The 23863-nt window shown below is 38.5% G+C and overlaps 1 protein-coding gene across 1 annotated transcript in view; it reads right to left on the bottom strand.

The window, feature by feature from the left end:
* The window catches only part of LOC133620555 (hemicentin-2-like), a 103899-nt gene that overhangs the window by 63378 nt on the left and 16658 nt on the right, over window positions 1-23863 (bottom strand). The window contains exons 4-7 of the mRNA XM_061982140.2: window positions 21700-21942; window positions 21382-21612; window positions 19127-19390; window positions 13440-13571 (exon numbers count right to left, since the gene is read on the bottom strand). Of these exons, the coding sequence (XP_061838124.1) occupies window positions 13440-13571; window positions 19127-19390; window positions 21382-21612; window positions 21700-21942 (870 nt within the window). The remainder of the gene's footprint in view (window positions 1-13439; window positions 13572-19126; window positions 19391-21381; window positions 21613-21699; window positions 21943-23863) is intronic.

The raw sequence follows: 23863 nt of genomic DNA, 5'->3' as shown, positions 1-23863 counted from the left end.
ACATGTGTTGGTGCGTGAACATTGAATATCTAATAAAAGAGGAGACGAAAACCTTCTTCGTCAGAACGTGGTGCAGGACTGTACAGAGAGTGCAGTGGCCATGTCTCTCCTCAATTGAGTCCAAATTGAATTCTGTCTCTGTTTGATTCCTTGCCTTTTGTCTTGTTTAATAGATGTCCTCAGTGTTTGAACGTGACAACTAATATTTACATTTTATATACACTAAATTGCCAAAAGTGTTTGGCCACCTGCCTTGACTCACATATGAACTTGAAGTGCCATCCCCTTCCTAACACATAGGCTTCAATATTATATTAATATTACAGCGTCAACTCTTCTGTGAAGGCTGTCCACAAGGTTGCAGAGTTTGTTTATAGGAACTTTCCAGCATTCTTCCAAAAGTGCATTGGTGAGGTCACACACTGATGTTGGTGGAGAAGGCCTGGCTCTCAGACTCCGTTCTAATTCATCCCAAAGGTGTTCTATCGGGTTCAAGTCAGGACTCTGTGCAGGCCAGTCAAGATCATCCACACCAGACTCTGTCATCCATGTCTTTATTGACCTTGCTTTGTACACAGTCATGTTGGAAGAGGAAGGGGCCCGCTCCAAACTGTTCCCACAAGGTTGGGAGCATGGAATTGTCCAAAATGTTTTGGTATCCTGGAGCATTCAAACATCCTTTCACCGTAACTAAGGGGCCAAGCCCAACTCCTGAAAGACAACCCCACACCATAATTCCTCATCCACCAAATTTCCCACTCGGCACAATGCAGTCCGAATTGTACAGTTCTCCTGGCAACCTCCAAACCCAGAATATTTAAAAGCGAGGAAATTTCACGACTGGATTTGTTGCACAGGTGGCATTCTATGACAGTTCCACGCTGGAAATCACTGAAAGCGGCCCATTCTTTCACAAATGTTTGTAGAAACAGTCTCTATGCCTAAGTGCTTGATTTTGTACACCTGCCGGGCCAAGTGATTAGGACACCTGATTCTCATCATTTGGATGGCAGGCCAGATACTTCTGGCAATATAGTGTATGTAAAGTGATGGCAGTGGAACAAAAGCTATGTGTCAGAAGCTAACAGGAAAGGAGTCAGGAAGGAAAGGACCTCTCCCATACAGGAAAGTCTGCCAGCAGTTCTTTGTGCTGCACTTTTACATTCTCTACTTATTTCTACAGATACATTCTGTTCTAAAAAAACTACCATTTCACAGATACAGGAGGTGTAGTTCAAAATAGTCATTGGCAAGTTGTTCTCCTGACAAAAGAAGCCTTCAAATATGTTTAAAAGACTGACTTAAATGTCTTTATCCGGCTGTGTTGCTGCAACAACACAACATTGTTAAAGACAACATGATATAGTTGTTAAAGACAACATGATATAGTTGTTAAAGACATCATTATATAGTTGTTAAAGACATTATTATATAGTTGTTAAATACATTATTATATAGTTGTTAAAGACAACATGATATAGTTGTTAAAGACAACATGATATAGTTGTTAAAGACAACATGATATAGTTGTTAAAGACAACATGATATAGTTGTTAAAGACATCATTATATAGTTGTTAAATACATTATTATATAGTTGTTAAAGACAACATGATATAGTTGTTAAAGACAACATGATATAGTTGTTAAAGACAACATGATATAGTTGTTAAAGACAACATGATATAGTTGTTAAAGACAACATGATATAGTTGTTGAAGACAACATGATATAGTTGTTAAAGACATTATTATATAGTTGTTAAAGACATTATTATATAGTTGTTAAACACAATATGATATAGTTGCTAAAGACAACATGATATAGTTGTTATAAAGACAACATAATATAGTTGTTAAAGACATCATGATATAGTTGTTAAAGACAACATGATATAGTTGTTAAAAACAACATGATATAGTTGTTAAAGACATTATTATATAGTTGACCACACATAACACTGTTAAAAACATGATATAGTTGTTAAAGACAACATGATATAGTTGTTAAAGACATTATCATATAGTTGTTAAATACCTTATTATATAGTTGTTAAAGACAACATGATATAGTTTTTAAAGACAACATGATATAGTTGTTAAAGACAACATGATATAGTTGTTAAAGACAACAAGATATAGTTGTTAAAGACAACATGATATAGTTGTTAAAGACAACATGATATAGTTGTTAAAGACATTATCATATAGTTGTTAAATACATTATTATATAGTTGTTAAAGACAACATGATATAGTTTTTAAAGACAACATGATATAGTTGTTAAAGACAAGATGATATAGTTGTTAAAGACAACAAGATATAGTTGTTAAAGACAACATGATATAGTTGTTAAAGACAACATGATATAGTTGTTAAAGACATTATTATATAGTTGACCACACATAACACTGTTAAAGACAACAAGATATAGTTGTTAAAGACAACATGATATAGTTGTTAAAGACAACATGATATAGTTGTTAAAGACAACATGATATAGTTGTTAAAGACATTATTATATAGTTGTTAAAGACAACATGATATAGTTGTTAAAGACAACATGATATAGTTGTTAAAGACAACATGATATAGTTGTTAAAGACATTATTATATAGTTGTTAAATACATTATTATATAGTTGTTAAAGACAACATGATATAGTTATTAAAGACAACATGATATAGTTGTTAAAGACAACATGATATAGTTGTTAAAGACAACATGATATACTTGTTAAAGACAACATGATATAGTTGTTAAAGACAACAAGATATAGTTGTTAAAGACAACATGATATAGTTGTTAAAGACAACATGATATAGTTGTTAAAGACAACATGATATAGTTGTTAAAGACAACATGATATAGTTGTTAAAGACAACATGATATAGTTGTTAAAGACAACATGATATAGTTGACCACACATAACACTGTTAAAGACAACAAGATATAGTTGTTAAAGACAACAAGATATAGTTGTTAAAGACAACATGATATAGTTGTTAAAGACAACATGATATAGTTGTTAAAGACAACATGATATAGTTGTTAAAGACATTATTATATAGTTGTTAAAAACAACATGTTATAGTTGTTAAAGACAACATGATATAGTTGTTAAAGACAACATGATATAGTTGTTAAAGACATTATTATATAGTTGTTAAATACATTATTATATAGTTGTTAAAGACAACATGATATAGTTCTTAAAGACAACATGATATAGTTGTTGTAAAGACAACATGATATAGTTGTTATAAAGACAACATGATATAGTTGTTAAAGACAACATGATATAGTTGTTAAAGACAACATGATATAGTTGTTAAAGACAACATGATATAGTTGTTAAAGACATTATTATATAGTTGTTAAAGACATCATTATATAGTTGTTAAATACATTATTACATAGTTGTTAAAGACAACATGATATAGTTGTTAAAGACATTATTATATAGTTGTTAAAGACAACATGATATAGTTGTTAAAGACAACATGATATAGTTGTTAAAGACAACATGATATAGTTGTTAAAGACATCATTATATAGTTGTTAAAGACAGTATTATATAGTTGTTAAAGACATTATTATATAGTTGTTAAAGACAACATGATATAGTTGTTAAAGACATTATGATATAGTTGTTAAAGACATCATTATATAGTTGTTAAAGACAGTATTATATAGTTGTTAAAGACATTATTATGTAGTTGTTAAAGACAACATGATATAGTTGTTAAAGACATTATGATATAGTTGTTAAATACATTAGTATATAGTTGTTAAAGACATTATTATATAGTTGTTAAAGACATTATGATATAGTTGTTAAAGACATTATGATATAGTTGTTAAAGACAACATGATATAGTTGTTAAAGACATTATTATATAGTTGTTAAAGACATTATGATATAGTTGTTAAAGACATTATGATATAGTTGTTAAAGACATTATGATATAGTTGTTAAAGACATTATTATATAGTTGTTAAAGACATTCTAATATAGTTGAGCACGCATAAGAACACAGAGATGTACTCACTAGATTGTGTTCCGTTACAAAGCCACAGTTGTAAAGTCAGGAGCACCGACAATAAACCAAGCCTCTTGAAGCCATTCATCTCCCACCTTCCGTGAGCCAGAGCGGCTGCGGGCTGTCGGCGAGCCCCGTGTTGTGTTGTCTTCTCCCGGGGAGGGACAAGAGCGAAGTGTGGAGGCTAAGCTAACTGCTACATGACCGGCTCTTCCACACCCTCCCACCGGACGGGAGGGGGGGGTCCTGCCTCCTTCCTGCCCCCCCCCCTCTTCCAGGACCATGCCAATACCGCGCAGGCGCACTCGTGCTGCTGTTGTACGAGGCTAAGCTAAATGCTACATGACCGGCTCTTCCACACCCTCCCACCGGAAAGGGGGGGGTTCTGCCCCCACCCCCCCTCCCTTCTCCGGGACCCTGCCACTACCGCGCAGGCGCACTCGTGCTGCTGTTGTAGGCCTCTACAGATTGATTCATATTCTTTAATATGTTCACAAAATATTCTTTAATATGTTCACAAAATATTCTTCAATACTTTCCCAAAATATTCTTCAATACGTTCACAAAATATTATTTAATATGTTCACACAATATAGCTCCAAAAAGAATGGCAGAGATAAAAGAAGGACAATCTGATAGCATGGATTAGTAGTATAAATACTGCATGGATACTAGCACCATATTCTCCAGTTCTCAGTTGATTTCCACAAATAATTATGTTTTGGTTGTGTTGTGTTGTTCTGTTCTCCTTGACAAATTCCAAAAAATTCCCAGATTTCCCAGAATTCCCGGACATTTTCCCATTCAAAATGAATTGGCCATTCTTCAAACTTCCGCCATTTCCACATTTGTCAACCCATTCCAACCATTCCACCTTCAACATATTCCACCATTCAAACTACCATTTTTCCCCAGTTCAAAACAATTCCAGGAATTCCCAGAATTCCCTTTTTTTTCAAACCCTTCTTTCACCTTTTTTTTCTGGCGACTACTTCTTCCACATTTGTCAACCCACTTCAACCGTTCCACCGTCCAAACATTCCTCTTAATCAGGACAAAAAACTAACTTGTTTTTTTGAACTGGAAAATTACCCGGGTTTTCCCGAAACTCCAGGCATTCCACAATACCATTTCTCAATTAAAAATGTTACTACTTCAACATTTCCCCACTGTTTTGAAAAATCCCAACACCAACCATTTCAACTCATTTAGATCATTCACATTTTTTTTTAGCATTTCCCAAAAAAATTCCTGCTTTTCCCAAAATTCCCATTGAAATGAATGGGCCGTTTTTCCAAGTTGCACAATTCTCAAAAATTCCCGGTTTCCCCCAAATTCCTGGAATTCCATAATACCATTTCTCAATTCAAAATGTTACTACTTCAACATTTCTCCACCCATTTGAACATTCAAGTCTTTTAACATTTTCCCCCAAAAATTCCGGCAATTCTCACATTTCCATGAAATTCCCATTGGAAAGAATGGGACATTTTTCAAAGTGCCACAATTCCCACATTTTTTATCAAATTCAAACCGTCCCAACTCCAAAATATTCAGCCTGTTCAACAACTTAAAGAAACAATTCCCGGATTTCCAAGAATTCCCAGTTTTTCCAGGGACATTTTCCCCATTCAAAATGAATTGGCCATTTTTTAAACTTCCACAATTCCCACATTTTTCAACCTATTCAAACCATTCCACCTTCAACACATTCCACCATTCAAACTATAATTTTTCCAAGTTCAAAACAATTCCAGGAATTCCCAGAATTCCCTTTTTTTTCCCCAACCCTTCTTTCACCTTTTTTTCTGGCGACTACTCCTTCCACATTTGTCAACCCACTTCAACCGTTCCACCGTCCAAACATTCCTCTTAATCAGGACAAAAAACAAACTTGTTTTTTGAACTGGAAAATTTCCCGGTTTTCCCGAAACTCCAGGCATTCCACAATATCATTTCTCAATCAAAAATGTCACTACATCAACATTTCTCCACCGTTTTTGAAAAATCCCAACACCAACCATTTCAACTCATTCAGAACATTCACATTTTTTTGGCATTTTCCCCAAAAATTCCCGTTCTTCCCAAAATTCCCATGAAGTTCCCATTGAAATGAATGGGACATTTTTCCAAGTTGCACAATTCTCAAAAATTCCCGGTTTTGCCAAAATGCCTTAATACCATTTCTCAATTTAAAATGTTACTACTTCAACATTTCTCGACCCATTTGAACATTCAAGTCTTTTAACATTTTCCCCCAAAAATTCCGGCAATTCTCAAATTTCCATGAAATTCCCATTGGAAAGAATGGGACATTTTTCAAAGTGCCACAATTCCCACATTTGTTATCAAATTCAAACCGTCCCAACTCCAAAATATTCAGCCTGTTCAACAACTTAAAGAAACAATTCCCGGATTTCCAAGAATTCCCAGTTTTTCCAGGGACATTTTCCCCATTCAAAATGAATTGGCCATTTTTTAAACTTCCACAACATTTTTCAACCTATTCAAACCATTCCACCTTCAACACATTCCACCATTCAAACTATAATTTTTCCAAGTTCAAAACAATTCCAGGGATTCCCAGAATTCCCTTTTTTTTCCTTTTTTTTTTCAAACCCTTCTTTCACCTTTTTTTTCTGGCGACTACTCCTTCCACATTTGTCAACCCACTTCAACCGTTCCACCGTCCAAACATTCCTCTTAATCAGGACAAAAAACGAAATTGTTTTTGGAACTGGAAAATTTCCCGGTTTTCCCGAAACTCCAGGCATTCCACAATATCATTTCTCAATTACAAATGTTACTACATCAACATTTCTCCACCGTTTTTGAAAAATCCCAACACCAACCATTTCAACTCATTCAGAACATTCACATTTTTTTGGCATTTTCCCCCAAAATTCCCGTTCTTCCCAAAATTCCCATGAAGTTCCCATTGAAATGAATAGGACATTTTTCCAAGTTGCACAATTCTCAAAAATTCCCGGTTTTGCCAAAATGCCTTAATACCATTTCTCAATTTAAAATGTTACTACTTCAACATTTCTCGACCCATTTGAACATTCAAGTCTTTTAACATTTTCCCCAAAAATTCCGGCAATTCTCACATTTCCATGAAATTCCCATTGGAAAGTATGGGACATTTTTCAAAGTGCCACAATTCCCACATTTTTTATCAAATTCAAACCGTCCCAACTCCAAAATATTCAGCCTGTTCAACAACTTAAAGAAACAATTCCCGGATTTCCAAGAATTCCCAGTTTTTCCAGGGACATTTTCCCCATTCAAAATGAATTGGCCATTTTTTAAAATTCCACAATTCGAACAATTTTCAACCTATTCAAACCATTCCACCTTCAACACAATCCACCATTCAAACTATAATTTTTCCAAGTTCAAAACAATTCCAGGAATTCCCAGAATTCTCTTTTTCTTTATTTTTTCAAACCCTTCTTTCACCTTTTTTTCTGGCGACTACTTCTTCCACATTTGTCAACCCACTTCAACCGTTCCACCGTCCAAACATTCCTCTTAATCAGGACAAAAAACTAACTTGTTTTTTTGAACTGGAAAATTTCCCGGGTTTTCCCGAAACTCCAGGCATTCCACAATACCATTTCTCAATTAAAAATGTTACTACTTCAACATTTCCCCACCGTTTTGAAAAATCCCAACACCAACCATTTCAACTCATTTAGATCATTCACATTTTTTTAGCATTTCCCCAAAAAATTCCTGCTTTTCCCAAAATTCCCATTGAAATGAATGGGCTGTTTTTCCAAGTTGCACAATTCTCAAAAATGCCCGGTTTCCCCCAAATTCCTGGAATTCCATAATACCATTTCCCAATTTAAAATGTTACTACTTCAACATTTCTCGACCCATTTGAACATTCAAGTCTTTTAACATTTTCCCCCCAAAAATTCCGGCAATTCTCACATTTCCATGAAATTCCCATTGGAAAGAATGGGACATTTTTCAAAGTGCCACAATTCCCACATCTGTTATCAAATTCAAACCGTCCCAACTCCAAAATATTCAGCCTGTTCAACAACTTAAAGAAACAATTCCCGGATTTCCAAGAATTCCCAGTTTTTCCAGGGACATTTTCCCCATTCAAAATGAATTGGCCATTTTTTAAACTTCCACAATTCCCACATTTTTCAACCTATTCAAACCATTCCACCTTCAACACATTCCACCATTCAAACTATAATGTTTCCAAGTTCAAAACAATTCCAGGAATTCCCAGAATTCCCTTTTTTTTTTTCTCAAACCCTTCTCTCACCTTTTTTTCTGGCGACTACTCCTTCCACATTTGTCAACTCACTTCAACCGTTCCACCGTCCAAACATTCCTCTTAATCAGGACAAAAAGCAAACTTGTTTTTTGAACTGGAAAATTTCCCGGTTTTCCCGAAACTCCAGGCATTCCACAATATCATTTCTCAATTACAAATGTTACTACATCAACATTTCTCCACCGTTTTTGAAAAATCCCAACACCAACCATTTCAACTCATTCAGAACATTCACATTTTTTGGCATTTTCCCCAAAAATTCCCGTTCTTCCCAAAATTCCCATGAAGTTCCCATTGAAATGAATAGGACATTTTTCCAAGTTGCACAATTCTCAAAAATTCCCGGTTTTGCCAAAATTCCTTAATACCATTTCTCAATTTAAAATGTTACTACTTCAACATTTCTCGACCCATTTGAACATTCAAGTCTTTTAACATTTTCCCCCCAAAAATTCCGGCAATTCTCACATTTCCATGAAATTCCCATTGGAAAGAATGGGACATTTTTCAAAGTGCCACAATTCCCACATTTGTTATCAAATTCAAACCGTCCCAACTCCAAAATATTCAGCCTGTTCAACAACTTAAAGAAACAATTCCCGGATTTCCAAGAATTCCCAGTTTTTCCAGGGACATTTTCCCCATTCAAAATGAATTGGCCATTTTTTAAACTTCCACAACATTTTTCAACCTATTCAAACCATTCCACTTTCAACACATTCCACCATTCAAACTACAATTTTTCCAAGTTCAAAACACTTCCAGGAATTCCCAGAATTCCCTTTTTTCCCCCCAACCCTTCTTTCACCTTTTTTTCTGGCGACTACTCCTTCCACATTTGTCAACCCACTTCAACCGTTCCACCGTCCAAACATTCCTCTTAATCAGGACAAAAAACTAACTTATTTTTTGAACTGGAAAATTTCCCGGTTTTCCTGAAACTCCAGGCATTCCACAATATCATTTCTCAATTAAAAATGTTACTACTTCAACATTTCTCCACCGTTTTTGAAAAATCCCAACACCAACCATTTCAACTCATTCAGAACATTCACATTTTTTGGCATTTTCCCCAAAAATTCCCGTTCTTCCCAAAATTCCCATGAAGTTCCCATTGAAATGAATAGGACATTTTTCCAAGTTGCACAATTCTCAAAAATTCCCGGTTTTGCCAAAATGCCTTAATACCATTTCTCAATTTAAAATGTTACTACTTCAACATTTCTCGACCCATTTGAACATTCAAGTCTTTTAATATTTTCCCCAAAAAATTCCGGCAATTCTCAAATTTCCATGAAATTCCCATTGGAAAGAATGGGACATTTTTAAAAGTGCCACAATTCCCACATTTTTTTATCAAATTCAAACCGCCCCAACTCCAAAATATTCAGCCTGTTCAACAACTTAAAGAAACAATTCCCGGATTTCCAAGAATTCCCAGTTTTTCCAGGGACATTTTCCCCATTCAAAATGAATTGGCCATTTTTTAAACTTCCACAATTCCCACATTTTTCAACCTATTCAAACCATTCCACTTTCAACACATTCCACCATTCAAACTACAATTTTTCCAAGTTCAAAACAATTCCAGGAATTCCCAGAATTCCCTTTTTTCCCCCCCAACCCTTCTTTCACCTTTTTTTCTGGCGACTACTCCTTCCACATTTGTCAACCCACTTCAACCGTTCCACCGTCCAAACATTCCTCTTAATCAGGACAAAAAACTAACTTGTTTTTTGAACTGGAAAATTTCCCGGTTTTCCCGAAACTCCAGGCATTCCACAATACCATTTCTCAATTAAAAATGTTACTACATCAACATTTCTCCACCGTTTTTGAAAAATCCCAACACCAACCATTTCAACTCATTCAGAACATTCACATTTTTTGGCATTTTCCTCAAAAATTCCCGTTCTTCCCAAAATTCCCATGAAGTTCCCATTGAAATGAATAGAACATTTTTCCAAGTTGCACAATTCTCAAAAATTCCCGGTTTTGCCAAAATGCCTTAATACCATTTCTCAATTCAAAATGTTACTACTTCAACATTTCTCGACCCATTTGAACATTCAAGTCTTTTAACATTTCCCCCCCAAAAATTCCGGCAATTCTCACATTTCCATGAAATTCCCATTGGAAAGAATGGGACATTTTTCAAAGTGCCACAATTCCCACATTTTTTATCAAATTCAAACCGTCCCAACTCCAAAATATTCAGCCTGTTCAACAACTTAAAGAAACAATTCCCGGATTTCCAAGAATTCCCAGTTTTTCCAGGGACATTTTCCCCATTCAAAATGAATTGGCCATTTTTTAAACTTCCACAATTCCCACATTTTTCAACCTATTCAAACCATTCCACCTTCAACACATTCCACCATTCAAACTATAATTTTTCCAAGTTCAAAACAATTCCAGGAATTCCCAGAATTCCCTTTTTCTTTTTTTTTTCAAACCCTTCTTTCACCTTTTTTTCTGGCGACTACTCCTTCCACATTTGTCAACCCACTTCAACCGTTCCACCGTCCAAACATTCCTCTTAATCAGGACAAAAAACTAACTTGTTTTTTGAACTGGAAAATTTCCCGGTTTTCCCGAAACTCCAGGCATTCCACAATACCATTTCTCAATTACAAATGTTACTACATCAACATTTCTCCACCGTTTTTGAAAAATCCCAACACCAACCATTTCAACTCATTCAGAACATTCAAATTTTTTGGCATTTTCCCCAAAAATTCCCATTCTTCCCAAAATTCCCATGAAGTTCCCATTGAAATGAATGGGACATTTTTCCAAGTTGCACAATTCTCAAAAATTCCCGGTTTTGCCAAAATTCCTTAATACCATTTCTCAATTTAAAATGTTACTACTTCAACATTTCTCGACCCATTTGAACATTCAAGTCTTTTAACATTTTCCCCCAAAAATTCCGGCAATTCTCAAATTTCCATGAAATTCCCATTGGAAAGAATGGGACATTTTTCAAAGTGCCACAATTCCCACATTTTTTATCAAATTCAAACCGTCCCAACTCCAAAATATTCAGCCTGTTCAACAATTTAAAGAAACAATTCCCGGATTTCCAAGAATTCCCAGTTTTTCCAGGGACATTTTCCCCATTCAAAATGAATTGGCCATTTTTTAAACTTCCACAATTCCCACATTTTTCAACCTATTCAAACCATTCCACCTTCAACACATTCCACTCATCCAACTAACACTTTCCCAAGTTCCAAACCTAATTCCGTTTTTCCTGGAAATTCAAAGTCTTCAACATTGAAACTATTCTTCCATTCACACTACATTCTGTCAGCATTTCAGTTCAACTTCAGCATTGGAACATTCACTCATCAGCTAGTTCAATATAGTCATGCTTCTTAAGACTGATCGAGCCAATCAGTGGACACTCGGATTAGTTTGGTCTCTTCTCGTGGCCGATACTGCTGTAGTACTGATATTTGTAGTTTATTTAGCCATTTTATGTTTGACAATGTTGAATTTTGGACCAAAAATACATAGATAATACTTTTTAAAAATTGCAGCGATATGGTGAAGCTGCAATATTTGAAGTTCAATGTGGTGATTTGTAGTTATTTACATAATGATTTTTACAAATATGTACAAATACATGCATATCAGTTTGTAGGGTGACTGAGTGGAATCATTAGGATGATGAAATCAAACAAAGCAAAAATATAATTAAATTGAATAAGAAATATGAAAACATGTTTTGATAGTGTGGAAGGATGCAGATATGTTTAAGAGTTCTTTCTTTTTACATAGCCATGTTTAGAGTATCTAGTACTTTTCCTTTGGATATTCTACCAGTTCCGTTAGACATTTCAGATGCCTGGTTAGAGTCGTAAACCATCGGAATGTGAAGACAACCCCCACGTCTCTCTCTCTTTATCAGTGTTGAGAGAGGGGAGATGGGGGCTTTCTTTGTGTGAAAAGAGTTGCCTTTTCCTTGGAATGCCAGATCAACTAGAGCAGCCGATATGAATGTATTGGTTAAGCTGATCTCCCAAAGCTTTGGTATAAAATTGAAATTATTCCAATTCTGTCTTGATGGTCCTTCTTACTCAGCATATATGTCATCGAAATAACTTGTAACTTAGATTCCCTTGGAGGAAGAACTGGTCTGACGCAACAATAGACACAACAAGAAGGAGGAAACATAATATCTTAAGGATGTAATTTTATAAAATGAGTAGGTTTATTTTTGTAAGTTTCCATATATGATATGTATCCTGTAATTATATATTTTATTGTGGATAATGAAGGGTAAGCTTTTGCTTTTTCCTGCTCCTTTTCCACAAAAAAAAAACAATGTCTCTTTTATTTTTCTTTCGATATTTTTCCAAAATGATGATATTGTATTGAAGACGCTATGTTTGTTTTTGTATTTTTTGTGCACAAAATAAATGAATGAAATGAAATAGACAATGTACAGTATAATATTTTGGGGCTTTCTCAATGTTATTCGTATGTCTAATATGTGCAGTAAAAATATATCAATAAAAAGAGAATAAAACAGACATATAAAGTACAGTATCGTATCACAGCTTCTTTTCTGAATGATTACTCAGCACCTCATTTCCCGCTCTGCTGCTTACCACCAATGGGGGAGCACATTTTGCATATGCCATACATCCATTTTCTACCGCTTGTCCCTTTCGGGGTGGCGGGGGGGTGCTGGAGCCTATCTCAGCTGCATTCGGGCGGAAGGTGGGGTACACCCTGGACAAGTCACCACCTCATCACAGTAGTCATTATAGTGGTATATTAGTCAAATGTAGGAGAGAAGTGGTTTAGTAACCCAAAAGAACCAGGAGATGGCGCTGTCGTAAAACAAAAAAGTGACACTTGATCATGGAAGATGTTTGTCAGTGTGATCATGAAATATCTTGTCTTTGCAGTCTATTCAATTGAATATAAGTTGAAAAGGATTTGTTGTATTCTCTTTTTATTGATCATTTACACACCTTGTGACCTCGTCGTTCAACATCCGTGAATGGTTTATGGCGGCAAAGTGAAAGAATGTTCAATGAAGTGCAACATGATGTATATATATCTCACATGGCAGACTCACCGGCGGCCATAGGGCATAACTCCAGAGCCTCGTCCGAGCCATCCAAGCAGTCTTTCACGGCGTCACAGATGAGACTTTTAGGGACGCAAGTGGAGCCGCACGCTAAGTCTGTCTGCTCGCACACCTGGGGAACTTATGCAGAGGAGACAGAGGCGCTCATCAGACATTAAACATATCAAATCAGTAAGAAACAGAAGGAATACTGTATCACACTGGGAGGGATATTGTATCACACTGGGAGGGATACTGTATCACACTGGGAGGGATACTGTATCACACTGGGAGGGATACTGTATCACACTGGGAGGGATACTGTATCACACTGGGAGGGATATTGTATCACACTGGGAGGGATACTGTATCACACTGGGAGGGATACCGTATCACACTGGAAGGGATACCGTATCACACTGGGAAGGATACTGTATCACACGGGAGGGATACTGTATCACACTGGGAGGGATATTGTATCACACTGGGAGGGATACTGTATCATACTGGGAGGGATACCGTATCACACTGGGAGGAATACTGTATCACACGGGAGGGATACTGTATCACACGGGAGGGATACTGTATCACACTGGGAGGGATATTGTATCACACTGGGAGGGATACTGTATCACACTGGGAGGGATACTGTATCACACTGGGAGGGATACTGTATCACACTGAGAGGGATACCGTATCACACTGGAAGGGATACCGTATCACACTGGGAAGGATACTGTATCACACGGGAGGGATACTGTATCACACTGGGAGGGATATTGTATCACACTGGGAAGGATATTGTATCACACTGGGAGGGATACACACTGGGAGGGATACTGTATCACACTGGGAGGGATACTGTATCACACTGGGAGGGATACTGTATCACACTGGGAGGGATACCGTATCACACTGGAAGGGATACCGTATCACACTGGGAAGGATACTGTATCACACGGGAGGGATACTGTATCACACTGGGAGGGATATTGTATCACACTGGGAGGGATACTGTATCATACTGGGAGGGATACCGTATCACACTGGGAGGAATACTGTATCACACGGGAGGGATACTGTATCACACGGGAGGGATACTGTATCACACTGGGAGGGATATTGTATCACACTGGGAGGGATACTGTATCACACTGGGAGGGATACTGTATCACACTGGGAGGGATACTGTATCACACTGGGAGGGATACCGTATCACACTGGAAGGGATACCGTATCACACTGGGAAGGATACTGTATCACACGGGAGGGATACTGTATCACACTGGGAGGGATATTGTATCACACTGGGAGGGATACTGTATCATACTGGGAGGGATACCGTATCACACTGGGAGGAATACTGTATCACACGGGAGGGATACTGTATCACACGGGAGGGATACTGTATCACACTGGGAGGGATATTGTATCACACTGGGAGGGATACTGTATCACACTGGGAGGGATATTGTATCACACTGGGAGGGATACACACTGGGAGGGATACTGTATCACACTGGGAGGAATACTGTATCACACGGGAGGGATACCGTATCACACTGGGAGGGATACTGTATCACACGGGAGGGATACCGTATCACACTGGGAAGGATACCGTATCACACTGGGAGGGATACCGTATCACACTGGGAGGGATACACACTGGGAGGAATACTGTATCGCACGGGAGGGATACCGTATCACACTGGGAGGAATACTGTATCACACGGGTGTCAAACTCAAGGTCTGGCTCATTTTATCTGGCCCTTGAAGGCCTGGAAAAAATATGCGTCAATAATTTACATATCTTTGCTTACTGAATGTATTTGTTCTTTCTAAAAACCCCGTTTCCATATGAGTTGGGAAATTGTGTTAGATGTAAATATAAACGGAATACAATGATTTGCAAATCCTTTTCAACCCATATCCCATACTTGCCAACAGGCCCGGCCCTAATCAATCTGGCGCCCTAGGCAAGATTTTAGGTGGCGCCCCCCCACATCGGCAGTGATGTGTATATACTCACAAGAACCCGAATAGCTTTGTCTTTGACCTTTTTTTTTTACTTACAACTATACCTAATATATAAAGGGGTGGAAAAGTGACTATTACCTGCAGGGCAAACATTAGCTAACCAGAAGGCAATAACAATGTAAACAAAAAACACCTGCTTAAAAGATCTAATAGAAATGTCCCTGAGGAATGTAAGGTGGGAGTACTGTAATTACCTAACGTTACATTATTCTTTTCCATAACAATTTAGCCCCCTCCACAATATTAACCCGACGTTAAAACAGAACTAGCTATTTATTGATTAGCAATTGCCGAATCATGTAACATTAGCTTAATGCTAAAAAGCCAGGTTACTATCACATTCTGTAACAGACAAATAATTTCATGTAGGCTAACGTTACCTACCTGCTACCTCTGTCTTTTCTCGTTTCTCCTCCTCTTCTTTTCTCTTTTTTCTTCCCTGGGCACCTGACAGTTTTGGCCGTTTTGACATCTTGTGTTGATTTTTTGATGTGGTGACGTCCAAAAAGAGTCATGATACGGGAAGGGAGGGGGCGCACCGTGGGGGGGGGGATGTTGTAACAAATAATATTTCTATTAAATAGGCTTTACTTTGCATTTTAATTAACGTGAGATTATTTTTTTTATTTAGAAATAATAGTAACAACTTTTTTTTTCTTTTTTTTTTTCTCCAACATTTGTGGCACTGGCGTGGCGCCCCCTGATGGACGGCGCCCTTAGCATTTGCCTATACGGCCTATGCCACGGGCCGGCCCTGCTTGCCAACCTTGAGACCTCCGATTTTGGGAGGTGGGGGGTGGGGGGCGTGGTCGGGGGTGGGGCGGGGGGCGTGGTTGGGGGCGTGGTTAAGATATATATATATAAGAAATACTTGACTTTCAGTGAATTCTAGCTATATATATATATTTTTTTTTATTACATATATATATATATATGCATACATATATATATATATATGTATATATATATATATATATATATATATTTATATATTTATATTTATATATATATATATATATATATATATATATATATATATATATATATATATATATATATATATATATATATATATATATATAAATAAATAAAAGAAATACTTGAATTTCAGTGTTCATTTATTTACACATATACACACACATAACACTCATCTACTCATTGTTGAGTTACGGGTTGAATTGTTCATCCTTGTTCTATTCTCTGTCACTATTTCAGAACACACACATTATACAAATCTACATTATAAAATCGATAAGAAAACGGGAGCTCTAATTTGGGAGTCTGAAACAGGATCAGAAGTTCCTATATAAACATTGCGCACTCACGTCGCCTCTTTGTATTGATTACTGCAGCTGTGCACTGGATTCATTCACAAATACAAACTACAACTCACAAACACTTTAGAGTTAGGCTCCACCATCAGAATGTGTACTTAAACTTATAAAGATCACATGGATATTATTCAGTGAGTTGATTCACCAAAACTAACCTGTTATACAGGAGGAAAAAGCACACAGGACGTTTCAATTGTTCACAGACTGGTCGCGCTCATCAGAATGACAAGACACTTCCGGTCTGCAGGTGATAGCATTCAATTGGGAAGAAACGCCCTACTGCCCCCTACTGACCAATGTGAATACTGATAAATGTGTAATGACAGCTCCAAAAACGAATTCAAACCACAAAATAAAATAAATAAATCAACACAAAAATGTGACACATTATGGGTGGGTCACATATGCATGTACAGTAGATGGCAGTATTGTCCTGTTTAAAAGTGTCACAACATTGCTGTTTACGGCAGACGAACTGCTTTACGTAGACGAAATGCTGTTGTTGTGTGTTGTTACCGCGCTGGGAGGACGTTAATGAAACTGCCTAACAATAAACCCACATAAGAAACCAAGAACTCGCCCTCCATCATTAGCTGTTTATATTGTGGGAAAGCGGACGTGTGAACAGGCTGTCAACACGTCACTCAGGTCCGCATGGAGCTGGAGGGGGCGTGGCCTCCAGCTCCGCCTGAATTTCGGGAGAAAATTTTTCCTGGGAGATTTTCGGGAGAGGCGCTGAATTTCGGGAGTCTCCGGGAGGGTTGGCAAGTATGCCATATTCATTTGAATATGCTACAAAGACAACATATTTGATGTTCAAACTGATAAACATTTTTTTTGCAAATAATCATTAACTTTAGAATTTGATGGCAGCAACACGTGACAAAGAAGTTGTGAAAGGTGTCAATAAATACTGATAAAGTTAAGGAATGCTCATCAAACACTTATTTGGAACATCCCACAGGTGTGCAGGCTAATTGGGAACAGGTGGGTGCCATGATTGGGTATAAAAACAGCTTCCCAGTCTTTCACAAGAAAGGATGGGGCGAGGTACACCACTTTGTCCACAACTGCGTGAGCAAATAGTCAAACAGTTTAAGAACAACGTTTCTCAAAGTGCAATTGCAAGAAATGTAGGGATTTCAACATCTACGCTCCATAATATCATCAAAAGGTTCAGAGAATGTGGAGAAATCACTCCACGTAAGCGGCATGGCCGGAAACCAACATTGAATGACCGTGACCTTCCATCCCTCAGATGACATTGTATCCAAAACCGACATCAATCTCTAAAGGATATCACCACATGGGCTCAGGAACACTCCAGAAAACCACTGTCACTAAATACAGTTGGTCGCTACATCTGTAAGTGCAAGTTAAAGCTCTACTATGCAAAGCGAAAGCCATTTATCAACAACACCCAGAAACGCCGCCGGCTTCTCTGGGCCCGAGATCATCTAAGATGGACTCATGCAAAGTGGAAAAGTGTTCTGTGGTCTGACGAGTCCACATTTCAAATTGTTTTTGGAAATATTCGACATCGTGTCATCCGGACCAAAGGGGAAGCGAACCATCCAGACTGTTATCGACGCAAAGTTGAAAAGCCAGCATGTGTGATGGTATGGGGGTGCATTAGTGCCCAAGGCATGGGTAACTTACACATCTGTGAAGGCACCATTAATGCTGAAAGGTACATACAGGTTTTGGAACAACATATGCTGTCATCTAAGCGCCGTCTTTTTCATGGACGCCCCTGCTTATTTCAGCAAGACAATGCCAAGCCACATTCAGCACGTGTTACAACAGCGTGGCTTCGTAAAAAAAAGAGTGCGGGTACTTTCCTGGCCCGCCTGCAGTCCAGACCTGTCTCCCATCAAAAATGTGTGGCGCATTATGAAGCGTAAAATACGACAGCGGAGACCCCGGACTGTTGAACGACTGAAGCTCTACATAAAACAAGAATGGGAAAGAATTCCACTTTCAAAGCTTCACAATTAGTTTCCTCAATTCCCAATCGTTTATTGAGTGTTGTTAAAAGAAAAGGTGATGTAACACAGTAGTGAACATGCCCTTTCCCAACTACTTTGGCACGTGTTGCAGCCATGAAATTCTAAGTTAATTATTATTGGCAAAAAAAAAAAAAAAGTTTATGAGTTTGAACATCAAATATGTTGTCTTTGTAGTGCATTCAATTGAATATGGCTTGAAAAGGATTTGCAAATCATTGTATTCCGTTTATATTTACATCTAACACAATTTCCCAACTCATATGGAAACGAGGTTTGTACTACAAACATATTGTGTAGTGTGTTGTGTTTCCCTCACCTTTCACAGAGACTCGGGCACTTCGAGAAGTGTTGCCTGCCAGGTTACGGGCGTGGCACGTGTAGGTGCCCGTGTCGTTCACGGCCACATTTGGGATCGGCAAACGTGACACTCCATCTTCAATTATGGCCTGAATATTGTCGCCGTGGTCATTAGTCCAGATGTAGTCGGGTCGAGGGTTGCCTCTGGCGGAGCACTTCAGCCACACGTCGGAGCCCAGCTCAGCCACAACATCCAGCAGCTCCTCGATGGCTGACGGCTCGTCTGACGATGACAATTCACCCTCAGCATGTTAGCATGCACAGTTATGGTTTTTGGCAACAAAAGTGTGACTTTAACTTTAACCTTACCCCTAACCTAAATAATAAATACAAATCGTTTGAGGTGCTTACTATGAGGTCTGTCGCACCGCTGCCTCTCGATATGGCTGTTATCTACCGCCCCCCAGGGCCCTACTCCGACTTTATTAATGAATTCTCAGAGTTCGTTGCTGATCTAGTGACGCACGCAGACAATATAATCATAATGGGAGACTTTAATATCCATATGGATACCCCATCGGACCCTCAGTGCGTGGCGCTCCAGACTATAATTGATAGCTGTGGTCTTACACAAATAATAAATGAACCTACGCATCGCAACGGCAATACGATAGATCTAGTGCTGGTCAGGGGTGTCACCACCTCCAAAGTTATGGTACTCCCGTATACTAAAGTAATGTCCGATCATTACCTTATAAAATTCGAAGTTCTGACTCATTGTCAACAAACTAATAATAATAATAACTGCTATAGCAGCCGCAACATTAATGCTGCCACAACGATGACTCTTGCTGACCTACTGCCTTCGGTAATGGCACCATTCCAAAATTATGTCGGCTCTATTGATAACCTCACTAACAACTTTGACAATGCCCTGCGCAAAACCATTGATAGTATAGCACCGCTAAAACAAAAAAGGGCCCCTAAAAGGCGCACCCCATGGTTTACAGAGGAAACCAGAGCTCATAAATTATCATGTAGAAAGTTGGAACGCAAATGGCGCGCGACCAAGCTTGAGGTTTTCCATCAAGCATGGAGTGATAGTTTAATATCGTATAAACGCATGCTTACCTTAGCTAAAGCTAAATATTACTCAAATCTCATCCGCCTCAACAAAAACGACCCTAAATTTTTGTTTAGTACAGTAGCATCGCTAACCCAACAAGGGACTCCTCCCAATAGCTCCACCCACTTGGCAGATTACTTTATGAATTTCTTTAGTAATAGTAATCCGTGTGCGGATGGAGAGATTGCGTCTTTTCATGAACCGGATCCCTGTCGCTTAGTAGGAGCCATTTTGTGGTCTTTACAGATGTAAACACACAAAGGAAATGAAACGTAATATCCGCGCGCTTCTTCTTCTTCTTCTACGCGGGCGGGTGGTTGCTTACAGTAGAAGAAGAAGCGCTTCCTGTTCTATGGGGGCGGATGCTTACCTTGGCGGTTGCTTGCGTAGAAGAAGAAGCACTTCCTCTTCTACGGGGAAAAAAGATGGCGGCTGTTTACCGTAGTTGCGAGACCGAAACTTTATGAAAATGAATCTTAATATTAATCCATATATAAAGCGCACCGGGTTATAAGCCGCACTGTCAGCTTTTGAGTAAATTTGTGGTTTTTAGGTGCGGCTAATAGTGCGGAAAATACGGTAAATGTTGAACATAAATGTTAAATCTAAATGTAAATGTTAGATTAAATCTAAATGTTGAATCTAAATGTTGAATCTAAATGTAAATGTTGAATCTAAATCTTAAATGTAAATGTTGAATCCAAATGTTGAAAGTAAACAATCAAAGTAGAAAGTCAACATGACTGCGATCATGTTGTGCCCAACAAGCTAATGTTTGTATGTGACACAATTATGAAGCAACAGCGCAGCAAAATGATTGACGCATAAAATCGTTACCAGTGCTTTACATTTCGGGAAAAATGAAACTATTCAGTGTGATTAAAATGTAACTTTTGACAGCACCAGTCAAAAGTATTTGAGATTCGACCAAATGTTTTGCAATGTGTGTTAATATTTGAGTTAATTGGTTTGTTTTGATAAAAAAAACTGTGTTCGAATACTTAAAATATAATTCATCTTTGAAATAAATATTGTTAGAAATGTAAAATGGAGTTCGACTTTGGAGGTTGCATGGAAGTCTTGTCTGCCTTTTCACTTTCTTAGTTGTGTGCTTTCCCCCCGTTGCCGTGGCAACAAGTGTGACTCACATTGAACGTCCAGCTCCACTGTGGCGTTGGCGCCGGAGTACATGTTGGAAGCAAGCACCACGTACGGCCCCGCGTCATATCTGGTCAGGGGCTCCGAGAGCTCCACCTGCTCTCCATCTTTGTACCAGCTGACCTGCGCCTCAGGGAAGCCCTCCACAGAGCAGGGGAGGTTCTGGCCCAGAGAAGTGTGCTCCATCACGTGGTGGAGGACTGGACACGTCACCTGTACGTCTGCAATGGGGGAGAAAAGCTCTCCTGTTTATCGTCTTGCTCGCACTTTGCACCGCCTCATGGTACAATCTTGCCTAAGTTGTGTACCGTCATGCAGGACCACCAGCTCCACCCGCTTGGTGGCAGACTTGGCGCCTTCTGCTTGGATGATGTACTGTCCTGAATAGTCCCTGGTCACAGGAACCCAGGAGTTCACCGTCCTCCCGTCTTTTAGCCATTTGACCACTGGGGTGGGATTGCCTTTCACAGGGCAGAGGTCCTCCAGGGTCCTCATAGAATCTTCCTGCACTCTGAGAACTTCCCTGTCAGAGCACTCAAAGTCTGGTCCGGCTGAAGAGGAATAGAACACCGGAAGAGAATCAAGAATTAATGGATACGATTGTTCTATCTACACAAGTTCATTTACCACGGCCAGGCCCGGAAACAATTGACAGCAATAAACAAGGATTTACTGTATTACTCTTGACCAGAAGTACAACACCCAAAAGCAGTGTAAATGGTAAATAAAAAGAGAATACAACAAATCCTTTTCAACTTACCGTATTTTCCGCACCATAAGGCGCCCTGGGTTAAAAGCCGCACCTTCAATGAACGGCATGTTTCAAAACTTTGTCCACCTATAAGCCGCCCCGTGTTATAAGCCGCATCTAACTGCGCTAAAGGAATGTCAAAAAAACAGTCAGATAGGTCAGTCAAACTTTAATAATATATTAAAAACCAGCGTGATGTGGGCGCGCATGGAGTCGTATATCAACATGGACGGAGCTGCGTGAAAAAAGCCACCCGGCCTCTTCGCGTAAACTTACCTTAACCACTCGCTCATCTTTTCTTCATCCATCCCTTCGAGTTAGCTTTTATGATGACGCCGGCTGGAAAGGTCTCTTTTGGCAAGGTCTTCCTTTTGAATATCACCATGGGTGGAAGTTTCTGGCCATTAGCATGGCAAGCTAGAACCACAGTGAAGGATGACTTCTCATTCCCTGTGGTGCGAATATTCACCGTACGTGCTCCCGTTGTATCCACAGTGCGGTTCACAGGAATATCAAAAGTCAGTGGAACCTCGTCCATGTTGATAATGTTCTCTGGCCGGATCTTTTTTTCAGCTATCTTGTTTTTACAATATGCACGGAAAGTAGCCAGCTTTTCTTGAAAGTCTTTAGGCAGTTGCTGTGAAATAGTAGTCCGTGTGCGGATGGAGAGATTGCGTCTTTTCATGAACCGGAAACCTGTCGCTTAGTAGGAGCCATTTTGTGGTCTTTACAGATGTAAACACACAAAGGAAATGAAACGTAATATCCGCGCGCTTCTTCTTCTTCTACGGGGGCGGGTGGTTGCTTACAGTAGAAGAAGAAGCGCTTCCTGTTCTATGGGGGCGGGTGCTTACCTTGGCGGTTGCTTGCGTAGAAGAAGAAGCACTTCCTCTTCTACGGGGAAAAAAGATGGCGGCTGTTTACCGTAGTTGCGAGACCGAAACTTTATGAAAATGAATCTTAATATTAATCCATATATAAAGCGCACCGGGTTATAAGCCGCACTGTCAGCTTTTGAGTAAATTTGTGGTTTTTAGGTGCGGCTAATAGTGCGGAAAATACGGTATATTCAATTGAATAGACTACAAAGACAAGATATTTAAAGTTCCAACTGGAAAACGTTTGTTATTTTTTTGAATATATAAGCTCATTTTTACACCGTTAAAAACTGGCAGCTCGACCAACTGCTATAGCTCGGTTGGTAGAGCGGCCGTGCCAGCAACTTGAGGGTTCCAGGTTCGATCCCTGCTTCCGCCATCCTAGTCACTGCCTTTGTGTCCTTGGGCAAGACACTTGACCCACCTGCTCCCAGTGCCACCCACACTGCTTTAAATGGAACTTAGATATTGGCTTTCACTATGTAAAAGTGCTTTGAGTCACTAGAGAAAAGCCCTATATAAATATAATTCACCACACAACAGCATTTTAGCACAAAAAACAGTAGTTAAAAAAAAAAAAAAAAAATTCATTTAGTAATATTGTCCTTTTTATTGATTTGATGGGTAGTTTGATGTAAAGTTAAGTATTTTTATTTAACATGTTTGGAAAGTATGATAATATACTATAATATTTGTTACAATATTGGATACTGTTAAAATTTAAAAGCAGTAATATACAAACCCCGTTTCCATATGAGTTGGGAAATTGTGTTAGATGTAAATATAAACGGAATACAATGATTTGCAAATCCTTTTCAACCCATATTCAGTTGAATATGCTAC

Source organism: Nerophis lumbriciformis, linkage group LG24 (assembly GCF_033978685.3).
Source record: "Nerophis lumbriciformis linkage group LG24, RoL_Nlum_v2.1, whole genome shotgun sequence".
In the NCBI taxonomy this organism is placed as follows: domain Eukaryota; kingdom Metazoa; phylum Chordata; class Actinopteri; order Syngnathiformes; family Syngnathidae; genus Nerophis; species Nerophis lumbriciformis.
Note: the sequence above shows the minus strand (reverse complement) of the source record. Positions and strands in the feature narration are given on the sequence as shown.